The sequence below is a fragment of the Cimex lectularius genome, unplaced genomic scaffold, assembly GCF_000648675.2.
Source record: "Cimex lectularius strain Harlan isolate CLEC.00 unplaced genomic scaffold, Clec_2.1 scaffold140, whole genome shotgun sequence".
NCBI lineage: Eukaryota > Metazoa > Arthropoda > Insecta > Hemiptera > Cimicidae > Cimex > Cimex lectularius.
In genome coordinates, this window is record NW_019392728.1 from 297,327 (window position 1) to 318,991 (window position 21,665).

The 21,665-nt window shown below is 35.4% G+C and overlaps 2 protein-coding genes across 7 annotated transcripts in view; both read right to left on the reverse strand.

Annotated features, from left to right (window-relative positions):
* Positions 1 to 2,597: 2,597 nt before the first annotated feature.
* LOC106665220 overlaps positions 2,598 to 21,665 on the reverse strand; it is a 223,131-nt gene continuing 204,063 nt past the window's right edge. For 2 of the 3 annotated variants that reach the window (XM_024226756.1, XM_024226757.1), the window contains 3 exons: positions 3,079 to 3,376; positions 2,848 to 3,014; positions 2,598 to 2,777 (listed from right to left, as the gene is read on the reverse strand). In XM_024226756.1, the coding sequence (XP_024082524.1) occupies positions 2,634 to 2,777; positions 2,848 to 3,014; positions 3,079 to 3,292 (525 nt within the window). In that variant the 5' untranslated portion in view covers positions 3,293 to 3,376 and the 3' untranslated portion in view covers positions 2,598 to 2,633. Of the gene's footprint in view, positions 2,778 to 2,847; positions 3,015 to 3,078; positions 3,377 to 3,442; positions 4,037 to 21,665 lie in introns of those variants that run through there. The other variant, XM_014391484.2, reaches the window with a different exon arrangement.
* LOC106665218 lies at positions 8,650 to 16,868 on the reverse strand. 4 transcript variants are annotated; one of them, XM_014391481.2, is made up of 4 exons: positions 16,777 to 16,868; positions 9,706 to 9,863; positions 9,349 to 9,631; positions 8,650 to 9,289 (listed from the first exon to the last, which is right to left on the reverse strand). In XM_014391481.2, exons 1-4 carry the CDS (start codon positions 16,783 to 16,785, stop codon positions 9,068 to 9,070), a joined length of 672 nt encoding a protein of 223 aa, XP_014246967.1. In that variant the 5' UTR covers positions 16,786 to 16,868; the 3' UTR covers positions 8,650 to 9,067. The 4 variants fall into 4 exon arrangements, with proteins under 4 accessions (XP_014246967.1, XP_014246966.1, XP_014246969.1 ...); XM_014391480.2 differs by lacking the exon at positions 16,777 to 16,868 and adding an exon at positions 16,675 to 16,741; XM_014391483.2 differs by lacking the exon at positions 16,777 to 16,868 and adding an exon at positions 16,407 to 16,618.

Here is a 21,665-nt window from a genome sequence, read left to right on the forward strand (position 1 = left end):
AACATGAATGAAAGAATATTTATAGAAATAAAAAGTAATGTTGAAATACTTTTTTATAATCCTGTTAGTACCAGATTAAGCAAAAAAAATTTAAAGCTGTTAAAGTTTTTTAAAGCATATTTGATATGAGTAACAACGAAAGCTGATTAGGACAAATGAACGATAACTATCACTGCAAAATAATGCCTTAAATAATCTAAAGACTGGATATGATAAATTCCCTTTAACTTCACTAAATTACTTATTCCCCCCCCCAAATGGTGGTTTTAGCACTTAGTTACCCTTTTATTATTTAATTTTGATTTGTCATCTGTGTATTCAATTACGTTTGCAGGTAGACAGCAGATTTTCCCCGACAGTTAGCCCTTTTAACTATAAATTGAACGCTTGAAAAAAAAATCTTGAATTGTAAGTTCTAAAATTTTGTAAGTTTTTGATCGTAAAGTAATATGTTGGAAACACTTCCACTTTTCATCTGTGATTTCAATCAGATTTAATCATCGGCCTTCTAAAAAATTTACAATCCAAAAAATTAGCTGGCAAAACTATCTTTATACCTTTACTATGTAGATCAACGTAGGTGATGAACACTTCATTAGTTCTCAAACAGTAAACAAATAAAAAAAAATAATAAAAGAACGAAACACTTTAAAAAGATAATTATTCTTATTAATCGCCAAAGATCAAAATGACCGTTTTATTAGAACAATTATGAGTTGTTTTAAAATTTTGTGTACAAAATTAATTGTGTTTACATATATACCTATGTATATATAGATATTAATACTAGAAGTTATTATTGTAAATGATATATATTATCTAATAAGTTTATTATGTGTCTTGATGGTTTAAAGTTATGTATAATTTAGTAGAGTTTTATGTATGTTTATATTTTACACAAATAAAGTGATAACAAACTTTATTTTTAGTTCAATTGAATTATAACTTTTCAATAAGGACAATCTTGCCAACAAATACTTGAAGACATTATTTGTAATTTGAAGTTGAATTTTGCTTGTTGTGAAATTGGTTGGAATTTTAAATTCTCAAGTGCTTTCGAGGAACAAGAGGGCGGACCTGGCTGCGAAAGCGGGTACTCTTGTTCTTCACAGTGATGATGTTGAGACCGCCCTGATTCGGCCTGACGACGCTAAGAGAATAATGAAAAATTTGATATTAAACAAGTGGAAGCGTTGTTGGGCCGACGATGGAGCCCGGAGGGGATATCTCGAAGGGAAAAGCATTGTCCTGACCCGCCTGCGGATTGGTCATACACGTGCGACTCATGGGTACCTGTTGGTTGGCACAAGTCGATCGAGGTGCCCAGCATGCCAAGATGACAGACTCAAGGTGTCGCTGTGTTGTTGTCACAGCTTGGCCCCGTATAGGGACCGAAATGGAATACCGTGAGATTATAGGAGAATGCTCGAGCATGGCAGCGAATTTAAAGAAAAACTTTTTAGGTTTTTAAGAGATATTGGGATTTATTTATTTCAGGGCATTTATTTCATAGGTTAAAGTTCAGTTTTCGTTAATGTTAGAATAGGAGTATGCTGGGCGGCGGTGCAGTATATTATTTCAAGGCTCCACCACTGCTCCGCTAAGCCGGGTCGGGGCGAAATATCAAGTACCCTCCGACCCGGATTCTAGACGGAGGATATGCATGTGTGATTGGATTTGTATATAGGAGTATGTATGTATTTACTGTGTAAGTGTGAGAATGACTAGCTTTAGGAAACATAAGGGTGCCGAAATGACCAAAGAAGTCAATGGCACCCAACTAGAGCCCAACCTCGGAGTCGCTCAGGCACCAAGGTGTGTCTCTCTCCCCCTGATTTATCCAGGGCCTGGGATTTACAAACATTGTTTACATTTAACAAATACATTTAGGATGTGGAAAAGTGAATTTATACAATGCAAAATATATTTTTTATATTCAATCGAAGTATTTTTACTCACTCAAAGTGTTTGTTTTCTGTGTAATTGTGCCATTCTTGTGTGTAAATCCCAGGCCCTGAAGATGATCTCAATAAAGATCGAAACGTTGGCACGATAAAGAAAATGTTTTTCTGAAACCTACATCACACAGACCGCATCTCACGATTTCTGAATAATTTGTGTCAAATTTCGGATATAAAGACCTTCAATCAGATATAAAAGGGAAAAATTCACCTCGCTGCTCATATTCTTGAGGTAAGAAATCAATTAGAATCTAAATTTCTCGTGTGTGTTATGGATAAAAATCAATTTTTAAACTATTTGTCTAATTTTTCTTTCAACTTTGTGTCAAATTTTCGATATAAAGACCTTCGATGAGACATAAAATATTCACATTCACCTCGCTTCTTATGTTCTCAGTGTGAGAAATTCCATAAGCCTGAAATTTTCAAACCAGATCTAAAATTTAACCTGCATTATAGTATGACAGAAGTAATTAGGAATTTTAAAAATGGCACAAAGGAAAAACACACTCAAACCGGAAGATGAAAAACGCTGAAACTCTGATAGGAGAAACTGTGGATTGGCAGACCAGGACAAAATAAACCAAACTAAAATCATAATTAACATAAATTATAATTAATTTAATTTATACAGAATGAATGCTTTTAAAACAAATTGAATATTGGTAAGTTTTATGAAAAATAATTGTTCGCTCCATTTTTAGAATGGTCGTTGTCAGCTGGCTGAAATACAAAGTAGCCCCAATGTGAGTAGTATTTCTCTTGTTTCTTGTGTTTATTATATGTTGTGTATTTTATATTTGGCCCTCGAAAAACCTTCAGGAATTCACATTTAAAACTTAAAAAAATTAATATGAAACGTAAAAGAGAATTCGAATAAACTTACATGAACTTTCACAGGCTGAACTTCAGGTTTTAAGAAGCCTGCGGTATACTGTGTTGGTGGATATTTATCGGATGGTCTATTATAAAAATTTGTATTTGTAGTACTTGCCACATTCATATCATCCTTTATTTTAGGATCTGGAGCAACTCTGACAATATGCAGTTGACCTTTAAAAAAAAAAATAAATAAATAAATAAAATAACAATACATTAAGTATATCATTATGCTTACTTTCTGCGATGTCATTATTTAAAACTGGAGCCCTTAAGTGGGATGTATAATTAATTTTTGTAATAAAGTTTGATGGTATCGTACCAACGATGTTTTCATGGCTTATAACTTCAACGGGCGGAAAATCATTCGCTTCTTTTGTGAACTGTACCAACTCTTGCTGACGTTTCTGCATCAGCTCATTTTTTATGGTGTCAAAATTCGCCCTCATCATTCGCTTAAGGCCTGAGAAACTGTTGTAGTTGTGGTTTGGGTAAATGGTAGGAAACACAAATTTCACTTGTAAAACAGCAATTAACTGGAAATAATCGAAATTATAACAACCTTTTATTCTAAAATTCAAATTTGAAAAAAAAACTGTTACCTTGAGAAATGTCAGCTTGTACATTGTACGGATTCAAATGACACAATAAAATAAAATAGCCAGACAGCGAAAGTAACGTTAATCAGAGTCTGACAATCAAGATGGTCTTAATTCAGTTGGAACTTGTATAATTATCCAATTAAAAAAAAAGAAAAAAAGTGACAGACAGAAATGTAAATGATATAAACGGACAATAATAATGATGGAATAGCTTTTTAGTTAATAGGGCATGTCTGCCTCTTTTCACATTCTTTTCAACATTAGAATTGTTTTTATCTAATGAAGAACCTTTCATTTAATTATCTTTAAATATTACTATGGAAATATTGAAAAACAACTGAGTCAGAGATCGTGATATGCTGGTTACACAAAAGTTCCATTTCCAGAGCTTTTTCTAAAAAAGTTTGTACATTATGAGCAAAACGAACCCTTTGTAACTAATACCTGTACAAAATAAAACAAGTAAAATCTGAGAGATGCCCGTATTGTTTGGAAATAGGCTGTATGGTGCATATATGTATGAGCCGTCCTAAATTTTTGGAAAAAAAATAAGCGTCTATTGATAGGTTGAAAAATTCCAAGATCTCTGGGGTTGAAAACTTTTATTCAATTTAGTAAATTACATGTACGTTTCGGGCTCCTGGCCATCATCAGCAACTGGACTATGCCAATGGTACATACATATTATTTTTCCACCCCCTTTATTTGTTGAGGGGAATGACGTCAAAACTGTTTTAAAACTTCAGTTGCTATCCGTCCTTCTCTGAGTGGGCCCCACCTTCACACGCTTGTCCAACTGCATTGGTTGTGGTTTTTGGTTTTTGCCACCATGGCCAATGCAATTCGACAATCTTGTGAAGGTGGGACCCACCCGGAGAAGGGGAACTGAAGTTTTAAGACAATTTTGACGACATTCCCCTCAACAAATAAAGGGGGTGGAAAAATAATATATATGTATCATTGGCATAGACCAGTTGCTGATTATGGCCAGGAGCCCGAACGTCCATGTAATTTACTAAATTGAATAAAAGTTTTCAACCACAGAGATCTTGGATTTTTTCAACCTATCAACAGATCAGATATGAACCGTAGAGTTGGTAATATATAAAATAAGACAAAATAAGTGAATAAGGGCTATTAGAACAGCCCTTTAACTTCAAGGGATTTGGGTGTTTGCAGGTGGTGACATTTCTAAAAAATAGACCATCAGGTCTGAGATGATCGAATTTTGATGCTTACTGTTTTAAAACTTCAGTCGCATTTATTGTTTCTTATGACTAAAGACTGACTTCCTGGGAGGATTCTGTATGGGACAGAAGGGCCTCCTCTTGTTAGAGGGGGGGAGTAAATTCTTTGGGGCCTAAAAGAACTCCAACCAATATTGTATTCAGTCCTTCCGTCATACAATATTAAATGCCTCTTCTATGTCAGGAACCAGCCCTAAACATCATCCATGTCCTGACTTGTCAAATCCCTAACCTACATAGTCCTGCCATAAGTTCTGTTACAAGAAAAAGGGCCATTAGGGAATAGAGAAACTTGATCATTTGAAAAAGAAATTTATTTTAAAAAATCCAATATTTTTTAAGATTGAAATAAAATAATATTACTCGAAATAACCACCTTTTGCCTTCACACAAGCTTTTAGTCTTCGGGGCCAATCATCTATGGCAGTACGCAACACGTCTTGAGGAAATTTCTCAACTGCTTTTAGCAGAGCGAACTTGAGGCTCTCTAAATTGGCGTGTTTGCTGTGGCAAGCCGTAAGCTCAAGATGGGACCACACCTTGTTGTCCAGAGGATTCAAATCTGGGCTTCCCGAGGGCCAATCTAAAGCCTTATTGAATTCCGGAACATTCTCCTCCAGCCACTGCTGAGTTGTTTAGGCCTTGTGCATAGGAGCTGAGTCCTAATGGAAGACCCAATGAGTTCTGGAAAAAAGAATAGTACTTAAGGGCTTTACTACTTTCTCAAGGATGTCTTCTTGGTAATTTTTCGCCCTTGTTTTGACTCCTTGCTCACAAAAATGGAGTTTTGTGGTGCCATCATAGCAAACTCCCCACCACACCAAGTGGGGATTTGAATCCTCTGGACTACAAGGTGTGGTCCTATCTTGAGCTTATGGCTTGCCACAGGAAACACGCCAATTCAGAGCCTCAAGTCTGCTCTGCTAAAAGCAGTTGAGAAATTTCCTCAAGATGTGTTGTGTACTGCCATAGATGATTGGCCCCAAGACTAAAAGTTTGTGTGAAGGCAAAAGGTGGTCATTTCGAGTAATATTATTTTATTTCAATCTTAAAAAATATTGGATTTTTTAAAATAAATTTCTTTTTCAAATTATCAAGTTTCTCTATTCCCTAATGGCCCTTTTTCTTGTAACAGAACTTATGGCAGGACTAGGTAAACCCTAACCTTAAATTCCATTCCACATGATCTCATCCCTATCCATTAATACACCACAATAGTCAGACGTAAAGGTCATGTAAAGCACTAAGGGTGGCACTCTTTCAAAGACTAGGCTGTTTGATGATGACAGGAGCATTTTCAACTACACTCACCCTAGCATTTGAAATCATAACCAATACCACACCTCTACACATTGAGGCTAAGGATGCACAAGGAGCACTAATCAGCTGCTACAGATTAATTAGCGAAGGCAGCTGGAATCATAAGTGCAATAACATGGGTCTCTCGAAAATCTTACAACTATTAAGTAAGGTTAACGGCCAATTATTAAGTGTTTAAATTAGGAATCAACATCTCCTCCCCTCTTGGGAATAACACCTCCGTTTTTCAGGCGGTCATTACAAAAAGATTTGGTGGAGGAAACTGTAGATCTTATCAATAGGATCTCTTCCAGGTTTGAGAACAAGGTAACCTTTATTTGGATACCAGCACATAAAGGACACCATGGCAATGTAAAGGCGGATGGCCTGGCCAAAGAAGGTTCTAATACTGCGTTTGTCAGGCCACAACGGGTATTACCCTGTATGAGCACAGCGAAAGAGAGTATAAATAACTGGCTCATGAAACAATTTCTTAAGGCGTGGAATCTATCCCCTGGATACAGGTAATCGAAAGAGTTTGTTAAGGTGATCAAACCAGCAGAATCAAAATGGCTATTCTCTATCTCAAGGAAGGGAATTAGGAGGCTGATAGGTATTCTGACGGGCCACTGCCCACTGAGAAGACACCTCTCCGTAATGGGTATTCTACCAGATCCCTTCCAAGTGGTCATGGATCTTTGGAAGAAAGGCAACCCCAAGTTTCAGGATCAGGGCTATATGGGAAACATTGGTAAAAAGGGGTTTGATGTGTGGTAAAGAGGCCGAATTACACCTAGCCCTTGGACTGGCTCATCTTTCAAGCTGAGGTCCATGCAATCCTATGTACAGGAGTTTGTAAAGAATAAAAGGGGCATGGATTTACATGCTTTCATATCGCCAGGCAGCTTTACAGGAACTAAATGCGTACGCTAGTCTGAGAGTGCTTAACTTGTCTAATGACTCTAGGAGAACACAACAAGGTTATCTTAAGGTAGGCTCGAATGAATTGAACAGTTGACCCAGCTAAAGAATCTCACCCATGGGACCAGAACCACAACTAGGCACAACGGACAGGTGAACTGGAAAAATGGCATGAGAAAGAAAAACCCAAGCACTGGACAAACTCACCAGGTATGAGGGAAGCTAAGAGATTTATAATCTCTCAAAAAGGAAGGCAAAGAGACTCCTCTCTCCCACTTCACTGCCCTCTTAATTACGGTCTAAAGAAGATGAGGAGAGCAGAGGCAGAAATATGCCGACACTGTACAGAAACCAGAGACATCGGCAGATATCCTTTGTGAATGTAAAGTACTATAAAGTAGAAACTATATGATAAAGCCACTTCTGTAAGGCAATTCTCACATTAAGATAAATACATGCATGAAGAAGTACCAAGTAAAGTTTAGTTTTGTGAAAAAAAGGTAGGAATCCATTAATAAATGCATATTTCATCATTCTCTTCCTATGAACTCTCCTAGATGACTGAAAAATGTCTCTGTATTTATATAATCTATGTTTAGATGTAAAAAAAGGGAAAAATAATGAGCAGGATTTTATAAAAACTATAATATTAAACACATGTATTTGAAAAATATTGTATTTATATAATGTAAACAACAACAAATAGTTTTTGTACACAAGACAGTAAATTTACACGTCATTTTGGTGAAGCGGTGTATCTTTTTTTTACAATTGTCATAAATCTCATATCCCATCTGACAAAATGGAAGATAATGTAAGTTTGTACGAGCCCTCAAAATTGAGTTTGCCAAGGCCTAAAACACTGGGTGATAAAACTGCTAAAATTTGTGACTCACTTATGAAAAATTTACAGATCACCAGTGTAAGCCCATTATTGGAAATAACACATGAACCTGATGACTATTATAAAGACCAAAGGATCATATTAAATGCAATAAAAAATCTCGTAGCTAAACTAAAGAAAAAACGGCCCGACATAGAATGTCTAAGTAACACGGAAGATAGAATTTCATTTGATCGAATAACATACATAAATGCTATGTTTGTCATTCAAAGAATACACGAGTTGCTTTTAAAGAACAAATCCTGCAAAAAACTAGCCGGTAAAGTCAGGACCGACATGAAACTTTTCATTGCAGATTTTGCAAATCGCTTAAATAATGACTGTATTTTACAAGTCAAAATAAACAGAGTGCAGCATCAAAATTCTAAGAAAAATAAAAGACATGTGAAATTAGAGATAATTTATAACAATAAAGAAATGCCTCAGTTATTGTCCAAAGCTTTCTTTTCTAAGTCCTCCATCGAAGTATTGAGCCAAAGCAATTTGTTCACAGACGGCAAATGCACTATTAACAAATGCGCTACAGACAACAAAAATTTTGGTTATGAAGTGAATAAAATAATTTCAGCAATAACTTCAACCGACTTTTACAGGCCTTCGATCCAACCCAAAAAGTACAATTTAAAACAAAATTATGGTCACAAGCTGCGACAAATAAACACGATATGCAAAATATTCCAAGAAGAAAACATTGGAATTCAAAATGTAACAGAAAGTCTGATATCGATGATCTAAAAATCGCACGACTGTAAAGTGACAAGTTTGTAAATATATTTAGTGTTGGCCTGAAATTAATGTTAGATAGATTTTCTGGTATTTTGATACTTACACATTTATTTAAAACATAATTTAATTGTACACAGTTAATATAATAATACAAAAGTAGGATTGTATAAAATTCCAACACATACAATCAGGCACGTATTTGCTATACATTAAAGCATACATAAAGCTATACATAACATAACATGACTAAATATTTTCAGCAATCAGGTACAAACAAAACCATTTAAAAACGACTAGAAAAAAGCCAAGGAACTTTGCTTAGAACATGTTAAATGCACACAATGTATTTTTTGTTTTTTTAATTCAAGAGATTTGTGAAAAAATTCTACATATTGAACAAAGGCTAAAACGATTTGAGCTGAAACAAATGCAAAAATGTCCTTTCACTCATGATTCTGCATCTTGTTGCTGTAAAATAATTAATGTTTGTACTTGAAAGATTGTTAAATAAAACCCAATCATTAAAGTTTAACAATTTTTGGGTAAAATTTCTTTCCACCAGTTGGTCGGGTAATGGTATTTTTGAATTTCTATGCCTTCCCTAGGCACTGGCATTATGTACCCTCCGAATTCTTTTTTAGGAAGAGGCGGTTCAGCCAATCTAGGAGGAAAGCAGTTTAAAGAGCGCAATGATTCACAGTCAGGAGGTAGGACTCTTCTCTTCCAGCCAACACGTCTCAACATGTTGATCTGAAACAATTCAGTTAAATGAAACGGGTTGGAAAAAGCCCCTTTGGAAAATAACATACCATAGGATCTTTTTCAAAAACAATTAACTGAACCTTAGCCCCAGGGAGTTTTGAATCCGTAACAGAGTAGACACCCTCCGTCGAGTCGTAATCGATCTGCATCTCTTTGTTTCTAAATGTCCTTGCAAAGTAGACTTCATCTTTGGTTATTATCTCTTCGTTGAGAAGACAGAACTCGACGTCTGCTTCCCAAGGGAGGGATTTGGAAAGCCTTAGCTGTCCCCACAGCGAACCATAGCATAAGAAATGCGTCAGGCCAACACTCAAAAGTACAGAGTGTGCCCTAAACAAAGTCTTTTTTTATTACATTACACACTTTTATTACAAATTTCAAAAAGTGCGAAGGTAAAAACCAACCTGCCGGCCAAGTTGTGCAAGCCTTGGTGAAACTTTTCAGAATGATTGCAAGTCTGGGTGTAGTTAGCCTTCTCAAGCTTCCTGACTACAAAATACAGTACCAATACCAGAATCGTCACACTTATCACAAGAATTGTCCTCGGCAAACTCACCCTCATCTTCAACAATTTAATTTTTTGTTTAGTCATAAGATTTTGCAACTTTACGACCTATGTTCATTCATGCCTCAGGTTATTGCAAGATATTTTATTATTATTATTTTAGAGGATTTTTGAGAACTGATGAAAGGCTTTGGTACAGGCGTCTGTATCAACTTTTTGCCCTTTCTAAGACAAAGTAGGGTGCTCGTGCAATGGTTCAAAGGATTTGGGACTGGATTCTTTGTACATTGGAACACTTGGTTGAACCCCACAGGTTTGATTCTGTGCATCCACATTGATTGAAGTAATGAGGGGTTTGTTGTGTAGTGAGAGTTTCTTTTTGTTGTCAAGTAGTCTTTTGTCAAGTATGAGGATTCCAAGTCAGACAACAGAGCTGGGAGAGGAACATAGTTGTACTCAATAGGAAGGCTTTACTGTTACTTGCTGGGATTCAGTTTCATGTATAGATGGTCCTGGAGGTTTCTGAATGCCACTACTGGGTATGGGGTTTGCTACGGTATGAATTGTATATGAGAGAAATACTGTTTCAGGATTGATAGGAATATCTGCAATATATACTGAAAAGAGAATGGACCAAGGATGCTGCGTTGTGGAACACTCGCTTCGGTATAGTGGATGAGGGAGAATGATGTTCCGATTTGTACTTGAAAGTACATCTAGAGCAAATAGGATTTTAGGATGGAGTAATGAATGGAAGGATGCCCTTGAGTTTCCAGAGTAAGCCAGGTGATACATTAGACACACTAGGCTTGTCTAACAGCTAAGAAAGCACCTGAGTTGTATTCCTTCGTTCAGAGGAGGATGTAATGTCTTATCACCCTGTGGCACTGTCGAATGGTAGTGATTTCACCAGAACACAAATCGATGGGATGGAATGACATTGGACCTTTCAAATATGGGATGTAGGTGTTTTTAGGAACAGTTTTTCAAGGATTTTGCCAAGTAGTGGCAGCATATTATGAAGGGAAAGTTGGAAATGGGTTTTATTACTGACAATTTCCATTGGACTGGGAAGTAGGTAGGTTTAAACACTGAGTTGTAAATGGTAGTAAGGAAAATTATCGCTTTTTTGGGGAAGATTTCAGAGGTTGTTTACGGTGGTAAGGTCAAAACCTGGTTTCTTTTTAACTTCTACTACTATGTAAATGGTACATGACACTGAGCATGAGTGACTAAACAATTGCACGATAATTGGAATAGTTATGACCATTAAACAAATATAGATAATTTGAAGTGAATCATAATGATTGTAAAACACTTGTAATATGTTATACAGAGCATGTGGTAAATAAATTCTCTTTTATTAGGGGTACTAGTACGAGGGAAAAAAAGATACAATAAGCCAGAAGGCTGCGTGCCTGGGGTGAACAAACCCCTATTCCTATTCCTATTATCATTATCATCATCATCAGCATCACATCACATAAAGTCTCAGCAATATTGTAAAAGAACAGGTCTGACAAGACTATTTCACATAATAATTCTAAGAGACATTCTAAGGAGACAATTAAACCGAAAGTAATGAAGAAAGAACATTTAATCACTTTAAACGAACAGATCTCACCTCTTATTCCATACCAAAAAATACTTCCTTGTTAATGTTCATCAACTCGCTCAAACGATCCAGTCTGATTTGAAATAAAGCGAACCGATTGGGAAATTTTTAAGCAAAAAAGGCGAGACTTCATCCATGACTTGATTTAAGCTTTAGAAAGTGAAATTTATCTTCTTTAAAAAAAAAACTGAAGTGACAAGTTTGAATACAAAAAAATATAACAGAGACAAAGGTTAAAGATAACAAGGTATTACCACCGGGCACCGGTACTAGCTGTCAGAAATCAGAAGTATCGATACTCAATAATCGTAATATGTATTTCCGATATGTATTTTGGAGGAATTTGTGTCGTTTTACATGAACTGCTCAAAAATGAATTGAAAAATTGCCAATTTTGTAATATTTTCTTTCCATAGCATTTTTATTTTAATTTTATTATAAATTGCATTAAATTTATTAGAAAGTGTTTTTTTACTGAAATACAGTATTGAGTTAAAGGGTTTTAAAAAATAAAAGATTTTAATTCCATAATTTTGTTTATTGGACTCTTTTTTTTTTTAAATTGTTTTACGAGAGTTCGCAACAGCAGAGGTCATATAAACCCTCAGGGTGCCGGTGTTTTTGAAAAAAAAGCCCATTTGTAAGTATGTCGGGTTCGAATGCAGGGCCGCTGGATTCGAACCCGGGACCTTTACCTTACAGTGATGAGCGCCGTGTCAAAGACTAAACCTTGCGGCCACCGACGCCCCCAATCATTTTTTTAAACAATTAATACAGTGTATAATGTCATCTGTCAGTTAAAACCTCTGTGCACGTGTTAGTCATACTGTTAATAAGGTTTCAAATTTCTTAAGGAATTTCATTCCAAAGAAGTTGCAACGCTGACTCAGTTGTTGCAGGTCAACTGACTTCGGATGGTGATCGAAAAGCAGTCTGCAACGCATTTCCCACGTGCTCTCAATTGGATTTGGTCTGGAGACAATGGGGAAAGGGCAGATGGGAAATTCCCAGGCTTTCTAAAAATCCCTGGTTTGAGGGATGAATTCCTCGATAATTTCTTGTACATGACGGACTGCGGTGAGGTTGACCTTAAAAAATATGGAGCCCAGTTCGTCCTCCAGTGTAAATCCCACCATTGCACCCCCTCTTCAACACTACAATGAAGGGAGCACGAACTGGGGCACACCCCTGTTCTCGGTTGACTCTTCGGCGGCTGCTATCACTGTCATACAAATAGGCGACATCAGTAAACATAACAGCATTCCAATCGTTGTTCTCTTCTAGGCGCTCACTGCACCATATTCTATAAGTACTGTGCACTAACCAATTGCGCCACTGGGGCAGGCAACGTTATCCACCCAGGGAGTTATAGCCCACGTAATGTGGAACTACAACTACGACGAGTGGTACAATGTGGATAAGGCTCGGGGCCCAAGAAACCACGTGTCCTCATCCACGTCCCTTCATTCTTCCCTGCGACCTCCCCCAACCCTTGCTTACAAGGGGAGGTGTCCGGGCGCAAAATAATGGTGTAGCCCTGAGGACGTGGCAACCTCTCTAAAGCACAAGCTGAACTCGTGTCGGCCTCGGCGGCGGGTGCTTTATCAGACGTGGGTTAGGGTACCAGGTCCTGTCTGCATAAACGGGGGAGGGTGCATAACCATCTGTACTACGGGGTAACAGAAATGTTCCACGGTTCAGCTCCTGCCCTAGGGAATGGGCTCGTAGTTGGCCGTGGCGACACCTCTGGCGGGTACCTGGAGAAGAGGCTGTGACCTTCGCACGAAACTTGCGTATGACCATCGTTATTCACCCGGCCTCACGGGATACGAAGGATCGAAAAATCGAGGCGTATAGCGTTGAGGACGCTCAGACTACGCTAACGGAGTCCCGCGAATGCGTGAGTAATGGCGGATGGAATTGGGTAGTGAATCGGTTGCTCCTAATCGAGTGCGCTGTGCACGCAGGTGTACGTAATGTGCTCCATTGGCGGCTTTTACCGTAGGCAGTCTCCTCTAGGGGGTGTTAGCAATTCCACTTTAAACGAATCCGCGACCGGAGCGGATCCGGAAGTTTCTACTCTGGGGAAGCCTCAATACTCTGGGAGATAGAGTGGCCTTCTCTATCTAGGGAGTGCGCGGGAGGCCAGGCTGATATCGACCTAGGCAGCCCTTTGCGCGCAGCATACGGTTCGCTGCTTAATGCGGACTCGACCATTCGGAGTGGACAAGCGGAGAGCGAGGTTGTTTTGGCCCCTGGGGCTGTGCTACCTCTACACCAACGCTGCAGCGGCACTTCTGTCGTATGCGGAGGTGCGTCAACTATCTTGAGAATCAAAACGTCCGATAAGCCCTATGTGCCAGGTGCGGACATTAAAGATCCTCATTGTCCTTTTAAGGACGACCGAGTATACGGGAAAGCAATGCACCATATTCTCCGGCTGTGGAGGGCTGTTGCTGCAGGTCATCTCAAAGGGACAGACGATGTGAGGACGACTTCCCACAAACGATCTAGAATCGTTTGTGTTAATAAAGGCCTTGCCAAAACATCTTATACTTCTTCATCTATGATCTGACGGGCACTATGATTCATCATTCCTGGAGTCCGTTGGTAACGAAAACGGTCGGGTACATGTCTAATATTTTTAACAACTTTCAGAAGCCTGCCAATTAAAAGTTTACTATCGTTAAACAAAATTTTATTAGTAACTTCCTCATAAGAGAGAATTTATTGACCATCCTTTTAAGTAAACAAGCCATTAGATATTTAAAACCAAAACTGGTAAGTTAAACCTGAGAAATCATAAATGCTAATGAGGATATAAAAGAGAAAATATTGACTAGTACTTCCTAAAGGATGCACAGTCGGACAAACTCTATGGATGTAAAATCAATTTCTTAACGTTCCAAATTGAAGTGTATGGACTGTTGTCATTGGCTTTACTATTAGTTACCAGGTAAGAAAAAGTAAGAAATGTATTTCAGAAAAAATGGGTTAAGTCAGAGCATTTTGAAGTTCAAGGAATAAACATATCATGCCGATGAATAAAAACAATCATATGAAATAACATCCGTTTCAATGTTTCTTTTAATTGTTTGTATAAAAGAAGCATTGAAGTAACTGAGTTAATTTCCAATTTTTATATTTTAACGCTTATCCTTAAACTCTTCGGTTTCGCCGAGTCTCATGATTCAACCTAAAGCCAAATTTGAATTGGACCGTTTGCCTTGTTGGTCTCTTAAATTATCTACATCCCCTCGATCAGATTTAAACACATTTGTTTACATTTTGGTTGTTCTTCTTTCATCCCGTTTTTTACAACAACCTTCGATCAATACAAGGAAAGTTTTCTAGACGACATTTCAATGTGGAAATTTACCATTTCTTCGTTTATGAGTAACTGCCTTCTGCAAAAGAATTTTTAATCGGTTCCACAATTTCCTTTACAAAAGTATACTGTCGAATAGAGTTTATTTCCGAAGAAGTTTAGGTTAATACAGAACAGTACAGAATTAATGGAAAAAATAAATATTTAAATTACAAATATTGCAAAATCACGTATTTGTATAGCGTAATTTTATAAAATTGATTTTTTGGAGACCGTGAGATGCGGTCTGGTGTAACCATCTCCAAATAATCGTTAATTAACGGTCACTAAACACCACACATTTTACAAAATGTTCTTTATACGTAAAAATTAAATGTTTTCGTATAGTAAGAAGTTTCAAAATTCATATTTTTCTCTAACTTATTTTTTAATTTTCAGATTGTACGACAATTTTATTATCACAATCGAGCCAATTTAAGAGATTGGGCTGTTTCCCATCCAAATCAAATCTAACTTTTTTCATGTTGAATCGAACGTTTTCCTAACCCAATCAACTTTTTCCGTGGCAATTATAACTTTTTTTCAAATAAAATAAAACTTTTTTTTACAATATAATAAACATAACTTTTTCAAATAAAACTAACTTTTTCCAAATCAAATCATGCTTTTTTCAAACCAAATCTGAACTTTTTCAACTGAATAAAACTTTTTTCCGAATCAATCAAACCTTTTCCGATACAAATTTATATCCCTAAGCAGTTTTTCGAACTAAATCACTTTTTTCTCAAATAATATCAAACAATTTCAAAACTGAATCATACCTGTTTCCGAATTAAATCGATTTTTTCGAAATCAAATCACTTTTTAAATCCATCTTTTTTAAACCAAATCAATGTTTTCCGAAACGTAATTAAACTACAAAGTACAAATTAAATCTAACTTTGTTAAAGGAATTGAAGTTTCGCCAAACCACGTTACACTTTTTCAAATCTAATTAAACTTTATTCTGAATCAAATCAAAACTAATAAAATAACATAACTTTTTCAAACTGAATCAAACTTTTACCCGAATCATATCGAACTTTTTCAATCTAAATCTGTTTTCAACCAAATCGAACGATTCCCCAATCATATCGAACTTTTTTTAAAATCAAATCTAACTTTTATTAAACGAATCACTCGAATCATGTAGAAATTTTTTCCAGCCAAATGAAATTTTTGTTCCGATTCAAACTTTTACTTGAATCATGTCGAACTTTTTCAAACCAAATAGAATATTTCCTGAATCATATCAAAGTTTTTTAAAATCAAATCTAACTTTTATTAAACGAATCACCCGAATCATGTAGAAATTTTTTCCAGCCAAACGAAATTTTTGTTCCGATTCAAACTTTTACCTGAATCATGTCGAACTTTTTCAAACCAAATAGAATATTTCCTGAATCATATCAGTTTTTTTAAAATTAAATCTAACATTTATCAAACTTTTACACGAATCATATCCAACTTTTTTCAAACCAAATAGAATGTTTCCTGAATCATATCGTAGTTTTTTTGAAACCAAATCTAACTTTTATCAAACGAATCTAACCTTTATTCGAATCATGTCGAACTTTTTCCAACCAAACGAAATTTTTGATCTGATTCAAACTTTTACCTGAATATGTCGAACTTTTTTCCAACCAAATCGAACGTTTCCCCAATCATGTAGAACTTTTTTCCAACCACACGAAATTTTTGATCCGATTCAATCTTTTACCTGAATCAGATCCAACTTTTTTCAAACCAAATAGAATATTTCCTGAATCATATCGTAGTTTTTTGAAATCAAATCTAACTTTTATCAAACGAATTTAACCTTTATCCGAATCATGTCGAACTTTTTTCCAACCAAACGAAATTTTTGATCCGATTCAAACTTTTACCTGAATCATGTCGAACTTTTTCAAACCAAATAGAATATTTTCTGAATCATATCGAGATTGTTTAAAATCAAATCTAACTTTTATCAAACGAATCAAACTTACACGAATCATATCGAATTTTTCAAACCGAATCTAACTTCTCCAAATGAATCAAATTTTTACTCGAATCATATTGAAATTTTTCGACATCAAATCTAACATTTTTCCAACCAAATCAGTTTTACTCTAATCATATGGAACTTTTTTCATAACAAATCTAATTTTTTCCAACCAAATCAAAAACATCCCGTATCAGATCAAACTGTTTCAAACCGAATCAAAATTTTCCAGAATCAAATTATACGTTTTTCCAACCAAATTTAACTTTTTCGAGCCGAATAATAAATTTCCCGAATCAAATCAGACTTTTTGTTTTCAAACCAAATTTAACTTATTTAAGTTGAATAAAATAATTTTCCTTGTTAAATTAATTATATAAACAATTTCTTATATTAAATGTGTGTGAAGTGAAATTCAACCAGTGAAATTATCTGAATGAGGAGCAGGTAAATGGACACTGGATGAAGAAAACACCAAAATTCTTCTTTTTTGAACGCAGATTTATAACAAAATTTTGCCTAAGGTAAAGTTAAAAAATTCCAATTGTGTGAATAAACGAAAATTGTATCCTGCTCCGGCCTCAACTAGTAGAAATCTCAGCTGAAAATGTTGAATCAATGAAAATGAAGCAATTAAAGAGAATTATGTTTGGTTTCGAAATATTGTCTGGTTTAGAAAAAAAACTAATTTGATTTGGAAAAAGTTGAACTTCCATTTGGGAAGGATTTGATTTCTAATGGAAAAAGTTTAATTTGGTTCGACAAATATTTATTTGATTTGGTAAAAAGTAGAATAAATGCAATTTTATTTAGAAAATAGTGCTAATTTGGAAAAAAAATATATAAAAGGTACTATGAGCCGACGAAGATGTATTCCCATTCGACTCACGCCTCGATGTCAGTTAAATTCAGCACCAATTATTTCCATTTTTCGAACATAATTAGCCCGATGTTTAACTATAAACAACGAATTAAGAAATGCCGAATAGAAATTAGATTGTTTTTCAATTACAGTAACTGCCCTCGGGTTACTTCCTGATATTTTCCAGTGCAATAAAACGTCCTAGGTGGAAAACAAAATAATAAATATATCTAGAGTAGAGGTTTTCCCGGAGTATTTGGAAATCTATAATTGGTCTATTTTCATTCCTGTAATCATAGCGAGACGGAGCGACGAACTGCGCATTTGAAAAACAGCGTTTCTTTAGAAAATTCGACAGTACATTTGAAGGGAATCGATTGATTTTCGATATCGCGGATGTGAGGCTTGAAGTCATTTCCCCAGCACCTCATCTGTGACGAACCCGGGAATCCTCCGCCGGCGGTGAAAGGCTCGTTAAAATGACAGCCGACGTCTTCACAAACTCTTGGGGTTAATGAAAGTGAGAGAGGAACACTCGCATAATGCTATTTCACGGGGAAAGAAACCTTTACGTAATTTAACAATAAACGCCGCGTAAATCAATCCCGGCTCACCGACGTTTCGGGCAATAAATAATTAAAAGATATTCGGGGGAAACTTCAACAAAAAAATACCAAATTCGAAATCCAACAGAACATTGAAGGTGTGATTTATTTTAAACATGATGAAGCATCGTTGAAGATTCTCGGTAGATATTATTGAAGTTAGTAAGTTAAAAACTAGTTTAAAAAAAACAGAATATAATTTTTATTATCTCCAGCCCGCCGGCCCTTGATTGAAACTGTACCCATGTGTGATTACGTTTCTGTGCATAAGAAATACAGCAGATTATGGCTAAACGTATTTCAATCTTCAAATCTTGTCAACTTGAATGAAAATCTCAATTAGCACCCGCCTTGAGGATGTCAATAAATTTGACAAAACGTCTGCTTACTTAAAAAGGGAATTTTTCTTTGCTTTTGATTTCCACACCTACAAAAGAGTTTGAATCATAACGGTCACCTATTCAACATTTCTATTAAGTCTTTTCAATTAATTAAAGTTTCGGTTGAGATTAAAAAAGTCAGTGTCACAAGCGGGATTCGAACCCACGACATTCCGCTAAATACACCGCTGCTCTACCACTTGAGCTATCGTGACTTCGATCCACTTGGCCACTAACTTCCCATCTCAACCCCACTTTTTGAATATGCCTTCCTTTTTGCCATTTTCCAAATGTCGTGTAATCTATTTGATTTGACATTTGAAAAAGTGGGGTTGAGATGGGAAGTTAGTGTCCGAGTGGATCGAAGTCACGATAGCTCAAGTGGTAGAGCAGCGGCGTATCTAGCCGAAGGACGTGGGTTCGAATCCCGCTCGTGACACTGACTTTTTTATCTCAACTGAAAACCTTAATTAATTGAAAAAAGTCGATACGCCGACTCTAAGCTGACACCCTCTTTTTAAATAGGTCACTGGTTTTATCCTTGCGAAAAGAAATGGGCCAAGCGGATTAACAATTCAATGACCAAAAACATATTTTAGACTGGTTTAATCGATCAGTTTAGAGCTAATTTTGGGTCCTTGAATATGAAAAAGGACAACGAGCACGTACTGAATCAATGGAATCTAATGATGATTACGTCCCAGATGAAAAATGACGCAACTCGAAACAAATACGCTCAAAACAAACTTTTAATACGCAACTGCGTTTTGGAAGACTGCATTTACATAGAAGAAACTGAAATTTTTCGTTTTTTCAACACTTCTTAAATGAAAAACACGAAATCCTTTCGGGTTCAACAGTAGGCGGCCTTTGATCCTTTCTCTCGCACTGTTTTTCCTATTGGATTTTATAACAGAATAATTTTGTCATGGAGTTGACTATTAAAAGCGGAAATATCGTGTCTTTGTTTTACGGTAATAAAGAAATCAATGGATTTAATAAGTACACCGATCGTCTAAATAACAAAGCTGAAACAAATAAATGACAAAATCACAGATACTCAAATGGGAACAGATAAAACGACACTTAAATATTTTCTTTCATGGATCTGAAAATTTCACACGACTATTAATCACTATTTTCCAGTCTTTTGACATCAGTTTTATTTTAAAACGTCAGTTGGGTAATTATTATTTGTTTTATTGATAATCCATTACTCAGAAAGTTATTTTACAGGGTTATGTTATTTTCTTTTGGTGGGCGAGGTTTACTGTATAATTTCTCATTGTCAGCAAAACGGAAATGGTTTCTCAATTTTTTTTCTATATTATTATGTTATTACAGTAATCAAAGGAATCGGAGCCCAAAGCAACTTAGTACGCGAGAATACTGAGAACAGACAAATGTGACGTGAATAATTATAATTAATTAGTAGATAGTAAGAAGTCTTGAAAAATGGCAAAAATATTTTTTTTTAATTTTAAACGTATAATTCAGTATTCACAATCACTTATCACTAGCACAATAACCAGGCCATGTTAAAAACTAAAATATTGCTATGATCAAAATGACAAAGTACAAAATAATTCGAGCAACCAACCAAAGCTCAAAACATGCAGCCAGATTCTTTCGGCATTTACATTTGTCAGATCATGATTATTGAACAATAAAAATTAATCTAACTTGAAGATATTTCTCATTTTGGCTTTGTATAAATTCCTTAAAATTTTCACTGAAATTTAAATTTAAAAATAAATTAAAGAAATAAATGAAAGATGGTCAGATTATCATATTGCTTCCAATTTTGATAAGGTATAAAGTACCTTTTACGTACAATAAAAGCCACAAATATGCCAACTTGAAAATAATCTAAGCCTTTAAAAAGTGAATTGAACTTGGTAAATCAAGTCAAAATTTTCCAAATAGAACTTTTTTTATATGGGGAAAGTATGATTTGGATTAGCAAACATTCCATTTGGTTTGATTTACTAATTTTTTTCCAACAAACTTTTTAGAAACGAAATCAAACATATTCTTTAAATACGAAATTAAGCTCTGTTACAAACAAATCCAATTTTTGCTTAAAGAAGAAATCAAACTTTTAAAAACTAAATTGAGCTTTTGCCAAATAAAACTAAACTTTTTCCAAACCAAAATAAAACCAAAGCTAATCAAATGTTTCCAAACTCAAATAATTTTTTTCAAGCAAAATTGAAATTTTCCCAAATAATACTAACTTTTTCTAAGGCAAATCAACATTTTTTCTAACACCACTTTTCTTAAATCAGATAAAACGTTTAAATCTAAAACCAAACTTTTTCCAGGCTGAATTTTTTCCAACTCTTATCAAACTTGAAAAAAACCTAAACTGAAGTTTCCCCAATCAATTCAACTTTGCTCAACCCAAATCAAACGTCTCTCAAACCAAACCGAAATTTTGCCAAATAAAATTAAATTGTTTTCGCTTTAGTTTGCTTTAATTTCGAAATTTGCTTAGTTTCAAACGAAGATAATTTTTTCCCAAATCAAACCCAATTGTTTTCAAACTAAATTCAACCTTTCGTAAAGAACACAAAACTTCCCTAGTCAAACGAACTTTTCCACCCATTTTTTTTTTCAATTCAAATTGTATTTTTTCCAATTCGAATCAAACTACCCAAACCAGACCAAAATTTCACCAAATCAAATCAAACTTTTCCAAAATCAAACGTTTTTCAAACCAAATGGAAGTCTTTCCGGATCCAATCAAACTTTTCTCAAATCGAATATAAATTATTCTAAATAAAATCAAACTTTTGCTTTCATTCTTTCATAAAACAACATTTATACTAGCAAAGGTTAGAAAAATCGTTACAAGCAGAAGACACAATAAATATAAAATAATACGTGGAAAGTTCTGACATTATCATTTATAAGTCAACTCCTATCTATTTGGGTCCACTTAATTTCGCTTTGTCGACATTATGACAATTAGAAATGCAGAAAGATTCGAGAAAAAACCTAGACCATCTCAGAATAATAAGCAATAACTAAACTGCAAACTGAT

Excerpts from the sequence above, each read along its gene's own strand:
- LOC106665218 (XM_014391481.2), bottom strand. Across the intron at positions 9,632-9,705 it reads TTGCACAACTTGGCCGGCAG|GGCACACTCTGTACTTTTGA; the intron begins GTTGGTTTTTAC and ends GACTTTGTTTAG. Across the intron at positions 9,290-9,348 it reads TTTTTGAAAAAGATCCTATG|ATCAACATGTTGAGACGTGT; the intron begins GTATGTTATTTT and ends GAATTGTTTCAG.